Genomic DNA, 9,623 nt, shown 5'->3' on the forward strand with positions numbered 1-9,623 from the left:
TTTCCCTCCTTTGGAATAAACTTCCTCACTCTATTCTTTCCCATTCTTCCCTCCAGGCTTTCAAAACAGCTGTTCACCACCACCTCTTATCTTCCCCCATCCAAATCCTCGATCTTTTCTACCCCCGATAATCCACCCAAGCCCACTTCCTTCAATTCCCCTGCTTTCCTTCCTGAAAGTCCCTGTAATGTCCATCTTCTCTTCGCCATGTTCCCCGTCCCATCCCCATCCCTCTCCCTTCCACAGTTCACCTAATGTGTCTGTTCCGCACTGTTTTGTCCCTTCCACTCCCTCCCCTCTTGTCTCATGCCTCCTTGCTGTGAGTTGTGTGTTAGCTCTCATACGAGCCTCGACCAAGGTATACAAAAAAAAAAAAAATAGCCGAAGGGAAACTTGCAATTTATAAAACGAGGAAAGCTAAACTTCTTGTAAACTCTGATGCTGATTACAATGTTTTAACTGTTTTGAAGGCCCTTGTCGTGGCCACATTACGTGCAGAATTTTTTATTTTCACCAAAATATAAATCTGAGAACTGTTTAAGCAGAAATGGTGTTACAGGAATGCATCGTGTAAAGTCGACCATAATGTTATTATTTCATTTTTGCTGTGTCCTTGACCTTTTTATTATGTCTTGTTTTGTATGTTTTGTGTAACTTTTTTCTAAGCTTGTATAGAAAATTCAAAGTCTCTCTGTCTGTGTCTCTCTCTGTATCTCTCTGTCTCTGTCTCTGTCTCTCTCTCCTTCCTTTCTGCACCCCTCCACCCTCGTCTCTCTCCATCTCACACCTTCCCCTCCATCCCTATCTCTGCCTCTCTCTTCCTCCTCCCCCCTTTCATCTGTGTCTCTCTGTCTCTCTCTTCTCCAAACCCCACACCACCCCCAGTCACTGTTTCCCATGACTACAATCATGAACCTTCATCCAAATGGCATGACGTTTTTTTGTAGAACATTTGTTCTTTCAACTTCCCAAGCAAAATGTATTCACCAATGACTTTTTTTTTTTGACTTTTTTTCATTGTTCTCCGGCATATCTATTCTCCATATTTACCCCAAACATCTGTTAATTTTCATTGCTTTATATCGTCACTGCATCAATTGAACATCCTCTTGTCCCCACACTGTTGTTTTTTTGTCGTTTTCTTTCACTGTGTAGGTGTGTGCATGCTCCTCACACTGCTTGACCAGCAGGCGATGGAAACGCTCCTGCTTGATCAAGCACCTCAGACCAACATTTTGGAGGCCATTCTGTCTGCAATGGAGATGACTACCGAAGGTCCATTAAAATTTCTCTTCCAGCATTTCCAGTCAGATATATCGAAAGAAAATAAGTTTGCAACTTTATTACTGTTAGTGGAGGTAATAAAGTTGTAAATGATAACCACTAACAAATTAGGTTATGTTTTTTTTACCTGTTTGTCTGTCTTTCTTTCTGTCTGTGAGCAGGATATCTCAAAATGTTATGGATGGATTCGGACAAAACTTGGTGGACAGGTTGGGTGTGTGACAAGGACAAATTGGTTAAGATCTGAATTTGGATACGAGAATTTTTAAAGTGATTCTTCACCATTGAGAGATGGAACCAAAAATGATATTTAGCATGACGTCTCAAAAAGTTGTGGACAGGTTGTGATAAAACTTTGCAGATGAGTTGGTTAGGTGACAAGAACAAGAGGAGTATATTTTATTTCAGGTCTGGATGCAGATCCGGCCTATTGGTGGGATGTAAAAGGTAAAGTGTTCAGCCTGGCGGAGGTATGTGCTCTACTGAGTGCCGTTCTAGTTTCTCAATATAATCGCTCTCATTACATGGACTTGTTAGCCAATGCTCGCCAAACCAATAGCGGGGTTAAGCGATCAATCCCACACATGTGTGTGCATTTTGTTATTCCCTTTTCTCTGGAACCGCTTTGTGGGATTGCCCCACAAGTTTCACCTTCGGTGCGACTACTCTTGTAGAATGTTTTAATGATAATTATGATGTCATAGGTTATGTAGTGTAGCAGCCATGTTGGAAAAAAGGAAAAATGTTGGACCTCCGCATCTCCGAATCTGCTCCATGGGAAAAAAAATTAAACTTGGCACCTGTGAAGTACTCCCCATGGGGAATGTTTTATGTTTGTTTGTTTTTATCCCCTGCCGCGTGGCGGAAGGGGAATATTGTTATCGTCCGTCCGTCCGGCTGGCTGGGCGTCAACATTTCTAGCTGTGAGTGCGATAACTCATAAACTGTTTGCCATATCGATTTGAAATTTGAGTCACACATGTACCACCTGAAAAGGAAGAACCCTATTGATTTTGGGCGGGGCCGGATCCAAGATGACCGACTGGGGCGGTCGTCCGGCTGGCTGGCTGGGCGTCAACATTTATAGCTGTGAGTGCGATAACTCATAAACTGTTCGCCATATCGATTTGAAATTTGAGTCACACATGTACCACCTGAAAAGGAAGAACCCTATTGATTTTGGGCGGGGCCGGATCCAAGATGACCGACTGGGGCGGTCGTCCGGCTGGCTGGGCGTCAACATTTATAGCTGTGAGTGCGATAACTCATAAACTGTTCGCCATATCGATTTGAAATTTGAGTCACACGTGTACCACCTGAAAAGGAAGAACCCTATTGATTTTGCACGTGGCCAGATCCAAGATGGCCGACTGGGGCGGCCATCTTGAAAAGAATTTTTTTTGTTTTTTGTTTTTTTTGTAATAAATGGAAAAACGCTTATCGGATTTCAATTATTTTTGGTTACTACGTTCCTCACCCCTGGGGAACTTTTTTGAGATGATGACCAAATGGTGTCTTGTTTCCAATTCACCTCCCTCATTATCTGGAATATGTATGACCTTTTTCATTCAATGGCGGGGGATTCCCCATCTCTGATGGGTATATTTAATGATGTTATAGGTGCCTTGATAATGACATCTGAATTGCACACATACAACACTACATCTGATCAATATGAAAGTTTTTGAGGGTCATCTGGGGATAAACTGGTCAACAGAAACAAAAAAATGATCTCATCGGTCATGTGGTTTGGCAGGCAGATTTTTTTTTTTTTTTTTTAAACCTACAAAAATCTTCTCAAACGGTTGAACAGATCAAGGAAAAACTTTACAAGTATGACCGCCTTTCAATGAGGAGCAAAAAGTTCCTCACCAATAACATCAGAGGTCACATGGTTTGGCAGCCATATTGGATTTACCCAAAAACCTTTAAAAATCTTCTTCTCCAGAACGGCTGGACAGATCAAGGCGGAATTTCATCCACAAGTTCCCCAAGCCTTGGGGTTCATGAATAATTAATAGTTCACATGGTTTGACAGCCATATTGGATTGAAGGAAAATATTTTTACAATTCTCTCTTGAATGCTGCATCATTTGATGTGTTACTTCAAAATTATGATCTGGTAATGATGGGGAATAGGTGTTATAAATTTCAATCTGATCTGTCCAGTGTGGACTGGCATCCATAATTATTTAATTATTTGAATGTGTTCTTTTTATTTTGAAGTTTTTTTTTTTTTTTTTTTTTTTTTTTTTTTTTTTTTTAAACAAGGCTCACTTGGCTGCACCTGGATGGGTTTGAGGGTAGAGTAGTTGTAGTTGAACTACGAGTCTTATCCAAGTTCTTCGTGATGACTTCATCTTTAATTTTTGCTTGTTTGGGTTCCATCTGATGACTCAAATGCAGTATCTGTTTTATTTGGTGTTCCATTTGATTTAAATTAATTTTTTTAAATTACAAATTTGTTGCCAGAAGAGTTGGCTCACACCACGTCCTTCTCAAGACTGTGCAGGGAAAGTATTCTAAAGCAGGTAAGCATCCACAAGTCATTCCTAATTATATGACTTTCAAGAAGACCTGCTCGGATATAGAATAGGCTTAATTAGCTAAGCCTTGCAACAAGAATAATAATTTTGCTCAAAAGCGTAAAGTAATTACAGGTCTGTTTTTGGGAGACAATCATATAATAGTTTGAAGGCTTCACTAAAATATTTTGTATTTGCATAATGGTCATTGGTTATATTTTTCATGTCACATTGGTGGCAGGTAATTAAAATATGAATATTATTTTGTATCATTAATATGCCAAGTCATGATTGGTTGACAAGTTTGTCCCAATAAACATCTAAAGTTGTTAATGAGTTTCAAAACAAAAGAAACTAGAACTGCACTCGGTAGAGAGCATACCTCCACCAGGCTGAACAGTTTAGATTTTGTATCCCACTGATAGGCCAGATCTGATCGGCTTGTTCTTGTCACCTAACCAACTCGTCCACCAAGTTTTTTGTCATAACCCATCCACAACTTTTTGAAATATTGTGCGATATATCGTTTTTGGCCCCATCTGTGAATGGTGAAGAATCACTTAAAAATTATAGTGTCCAGATCTGGATCTGGATCTTCACCAAAATAGAATTGATTCGTCCTTGTCACGCATCCATCCTGTCCACCAAGTTTCGTCCGAATCCGTCCATAACTTTTTGAGTTATCGTGTTTACAGACAGACAAACAGGGCTGAAAACATAACCCCCATCCACCTTCCGTGGCAGAGGTAACAAAAGGATGCTTTGCATTCACTGGATGATTTAAAGACATTTTCTGTTGTACCAACACGATTATTAACCACCAACTTTTGCTTATTAACAAAAAAATCATTGTTTTGCTTATTAACCACCAACTCATCTTTATAGATGAGTCACAAGACCCTTTCTGGCCAACGCTGCAATGCCTGATGGTCATGCTGGACCGTTTGGGAGCAAAAGTTTGGGCTGGCCAGAATGTGGATCCCATGCATGCCTTTCACAGGGTCATAAATAGCCCCAACTATCGGAGGGAAGTGGAGAAAGTTTCACCTGTCAGGTATGACTTGACTTATTGGGACTTGCAAGAAAAGTTTTGAAAATACTTTGGTTGTTTATAGTTTCTTTGATTTATCCTCTGAGTCTATTCTCCCTTGCACTTTTCTTCTTCCCCTTGCTGTCTGTCTGACATTGCAGAGTAAAGCAAGAAGCCTTGCAGCCAGATGTTATGTCTTGCAGCCAGATTGTCTATGGAGCAGACACCTCAATTTCTGTGAGTTTTTTTTATTTTATTTTATCCTTATTAATGTTAACCCATTTTCTTTCTTCTACCCTCTTTGCTCCCCCTTTCCAACAGTTGCTAGTTATTCACACAAATCGTTCATCTAAATGGCTTTGAAAGTTTCCTGTATCCCGCGAGGTAGTGTAACCCTGCAGGATTGGCAGTACCGATTGGCGTTTGTGGTTGCTTAGCAACCTGCCAGGGCACTGAGTTGTCTGTGCCCGCCGGCCTCAGGATCGAGCGTTCGGGAGGAACGCGAGTGCTTCTTCTCGTAGCAAGCCTCGAACCCCTGGATCTGCAACAATATATTTACTCACGCACATGGTTGGAAGGGGGGAAGGCCTCAATTACCACGGATATACAAGAGGAAGGCGGGTGCAGTTTAAAATCTTTGAGAACCACTTCCAGGTCAATTGTATGCTGTCCTTGTAGTTCACATCAATGTCTGCTGAGGTCGACCAATTTATCTTCCCTTTCTGCGATTTATGTTCATGCTCGACTATGAACATTAGATCACTGTTTGAAGTAGCAGAATAGTCTGTCACCATTCGTGATGTGAGGAAGCAGACTGAAGTTTTCATCTTTTAATCACAACTTGTATTTGAATTGGATAGAATTGGCAAAAAAAAATTTTGATCATGAAAATGTAGCCCCTGTGAAGCCTTTTAAGTAATTATTCAGTGAACATCATACATCTATACTAATAAAAGGGCGTCGGTGTCGTTGATTGGTATCTTCATATGTTAGTTTCAGAATGTGGAATGGGGTCCTCCCAGGGTGGGCTCAAAGTATCCACCTTCATTTCAGTAAGAAGTCACGATTCATGGACCAAGCTGTGAAGTTTTCTGTTCTCAAAGTTTTGTGCCGAGGTCTCAATTCAGGATCGTAGCTGAGCTCCGGACAGCTTCCAACTGTAGTTCGTTTGTAATAATATTCCCAGGGATGGTTTTTCACACACCTGAAAAGTAGTTCCATGGAGCTTCTAGGATGGCGCATCGTCCGTCCATCCATCTGTGATCCGTCCACAAATACTTGCAACTTCTTATCAGAAACTACATATGATTTCAATAAGATTTGACCACAACCTTCATCTTTCGTGATGGCATGAAAAAAAAAAAACAGTCTGAAGGGGTCTACAGAGGAAGTTTACGGGAGGGTGGGGGCAGTGGGTTGCTTCCCCAAAGAGGTATTTGCTTTCTTCTCAAACGATACACACAATTCCGATGAAACTTCACGACAACTTTCATCACCCATGACGTACCAAAGTTTGTTCATGACATTAAATAAAATCTGGCTCTAAGGGGATTTTGGGGGGGGGGGGTTGTCCCCCAAGATAAGTATTTGCTTTCTTCTCCAAAACTACACATACAATTCCGATGAAACTTGACCACCATCTTCACCACCCGTGATGTATTAAAGTTTGTTCATGACTTAAAAAAAAAAAAATTGGGGTCGAGGAGGGTCGATGGGGAGAGGGGGTGCCCCCCAAAATATGCATTTGCTTTATTCTCAAACTACACAACCAATTCCGATGAAACTTGACCACCATCTTCACCACCCGTGATAAACCAAAGTTTGTTCACGACATTAAGGAAAATTGGGGTCTAAGGTTTTTTTTTAGGGGGAGGGGGGCAACCCCCCCCAAAAAATATGCATGCTTTCTTTTCTGAAACCACATACACTATTTCGATGAAACTTGACCACAACCTTTATCACCCATGATGTACCAAGGTTTGTTCATGAAATAAAAAAAAAAAATCCATAGGTATTTGCTTTCTTCTCCATTATATATTTTGTGGGTCACCCCCCCCCCCCAAGCCACTACCAGGTGAACACCCAGGAGTATTGCCCCGATGTTTAATATCCCTGTGCGGTTCTTTGTCATCATTCCTGTAGTTCCACCTATCACTGGTACAACTTTGGCATTCTTCAGCTTCCAGGATCTTCTAACTTCATTCTTGAGGTCTTAGTATTTGGTCATTTTCTTGATTTCTGCATTACTAAGAACAAAATCATGGGTATTGTCACCTTAATCAGCAATGCCTTCTCCTTTTTTTTGTACCTCAATATGATATCTGGTCGCAATGCTTTGTTTTCGATGTTCACACTCGATGGGATCATTAGGTCGTATGTGAGCGGTACTTCCTTGTTTTCAGTGATTGCTTTTGGTTCATGTTCTCACAAATTTTCTGGAAATAGGATATCAATGTTTTTGCAGATGTGCCAGCAGATTACTTTACAAACTCTGTTGTGTCGTTGTGTGTACAACTGTTCTGACATGTGTTTGTGTTAAGATCGAGTGATGTCCACACTGATTGAGATCGAGTTCTGTCCACACCAATCTTAGGTGGAGAAGTGTTTATTTCACTTCAAACCTATGTGCATATGGAGAGTGGCTGGGAACACACAGTAGTCTGCATAGACCAACTCTGGCAAGCTCAGCTTTAGCTCTGCTTTATATACAGTTTTACTTTGACCCTTGTGTGACTGCTTGTCAAGCAAGATTTATTTTGTGTACACTTATTCACTCTTTCAAGTTCATGCGGTTGGTAAGAAAGTACTGTAATGTACTGAATGGAAGATGCTTAGCAGGCAGACACGAGCGGAGGAACAGTCGAGCCGGGTTGTGTTGCACAAGCGCGAGCGCGGGCGTACTCTGCCCGGCGGCTCTCCTTTATTACGTATGCACACGCACAAGCCGCGTTCGACTACTGCATTCCTACGACGCCTCAGGCGGCGCGCACACCTTATATCCCTTGCAGATACGATGACCACTCTGACCACTCCCACACCACCATGCCCTTCCCCGTAGGCCCGCAGACTCCACCACACTCCTCCCCCCTAAAACTATGATTATTAAATGATCACCATTATAAGAAGCATAAACAACACGAAGGACCTCGGTAGAATAACCATGAAAATAAAATGAAAACAGCGAAGTATAACAGCACACCACATCATATAATGCGTGAAAGCGGGTTAATGGAGCTGCCCCGACCAGATTCCGAAGACACAGCACCTCCCAAACTCTGGCCGCGTTACTGATGTGAAGCAGCAAGGCGAAAAACACAGCAGCCCTACCCAGCGGAAACGCCCCCAGGCGGCTCATGCTGACATGGCCCTCGCCGAGGTCGTGGCGATCTTTCGAGCCAACCTCCCCTGGCACCATCAAATGCCTCCGGCCCACTCCCCCCAGGCAGACCCGACGTAGATAAACATTCCGAGGCCGGAAGCCCGCTGTCTGGAAGCCGTGGCGCCAGCCTTGATCGACCTTGGCCGGGGGCGCTGAACAGCGCCGCTGGCTGTACGCACTTAATGCTCCAAAACAACCCACGCACCACAATCAGTTGAGACGCCAACGCCCGTCTAAACGGCCTTGAGCGAACACAGAGAGCTGCGCTCACAACCAGAGGTGGGGGTAACGCCGACCAGGGCACCAGTCTTGGTTCCGAGTCGATCTCAGAGACCCACACGGCAGCTAGACGGGAGCAATTCCATTTAAACCACACTGCAATCATAGGCTCGTTATAAATCACTACGAACATCACTCGAAGCATTGCAAACTCACTTTTCCGTACAGCGCGGTCTTTTGATAAACTCCCAGCACATGACAAAGCAACTACCTCCGGCCCGGGACAATGGAAGGCCAACCCAACCTTTTTATTTGCCCCCACATCACATTGATCATAATACCAACCCCATTGACTGATCTCCGCCAAATCCACTTTCACACGAGAACTGCTGGCATTTATTTCAACAACGTTAAACTGCATCACTAGAGCAAGGAAAAACACATATGCCATGAACAACAACCCACAACCCACATCACGAGTCCGTTTCTTGGTTGTCGACTCGGTCGTGACTCGCGACTCCCTTTAACGCCACGGGCTCACCGCCACCTGTTGAAGCTGCCTGAACAACACCGACGCGCATTTCCTCACGAACGCTGCCGAAGCGCGGGAACTCATCGCGAGAGCTGATACGGCTCTCGCCGCTCCCGAACCGCACATCACCGCCGCAGGCAGCAACGAACGGTCGCTCCCGCTGCATCGACGTGGCCCCCGCCGCCAGAGCCTCGCCCTCGGTACTCGACAAAGGCCTCGAAGAGAGCACTGGCACATCTGGAGGTACGAACCGGAGATCCAGTCCGAGGTGCACCAGCCAGTCCCGACCCAAAAGGGCGGGCCCCTCCCCTCGTACAACGAACACCGAGAGCCGGGCGCGTCAATCTCGGTAGCGCACTGAGACGTCGGCCCTCGCAAGCGGTGCAATCGCTTCACCGGTGTACGTGTATAACGACAAGGCCGTCTTGACCAGGCGAATACCGCGAAGACCACGAGCCGCCTGCTCACCCATGACCGACACTGCAGCCCTGGTATCCACGCATATCACAGTCGGTTGGCCATTCACTTCGACCTCCACCGTGAAAGGCGTCGTCATCTCTGAACCAACGGAAAACACTCAACCGTGGTTGCATCTCCTGCTCCGGCTCGCCGGCATCGCCATGCCCCGGTTGCAGGCTGATCTCCAGGTCACTG

At 44.2% G+C, this 9,623-nt stretch overlaps 1 protein-coding gene across 9 annotated transcripts in view; it reads left to right on the plus strand.

Annotated features, from left to right (window-relative positions):
* The window catches only part of SETX (senataxin), a 185,346-nt gene that overhangs the window by 40,656 nt on the left and 135,067 nt on the right, over positions 1-9,623 (plus strand). For 8 of the 9 annotated variants that reach the window (XR_015062741.1, XR_015062740.1, XR_015062753.1 and 5 more), the window contains 3 exons: positions 1,156-1,275; positions 4,695-4,863; positions 5,001-5,076. Coding sequence is in view for 2 of the 9 variants with exons in the window: in XM_085899765.1 (XP_085755891.1) it covers positions 1,156-1,275; positions 4,695-4,863; positions 5,001-5,076 (365 nt within the window). In the remaining 7 variants the exon portion in view is untranslated. Of the gene's footprint in view, positions 1-1,155; positions 1,276-3,867; positions 4,556-4,694; positions 4,864-5,000; positions 5,077-9,623 lie in introns of those variants that run through there. The other variant, XR_015062755.1, reaches the window with a different exon arrangement.

Source organism: Eptatretus burgeri, chromosome 1 (genome assembly GCF_056783735.1).
Source record: "Eptatretus burgeri isolate ZD-2024b chromosome 1, Ebu_testis_v1, whole genome shotgun sequence".
Lineage (NCBI taxonomy): Eukaryota > Metazoa > Chordata > Myxini > Myxiniformes > Myxinidae > Eptatretus > Eptatretus burgeri.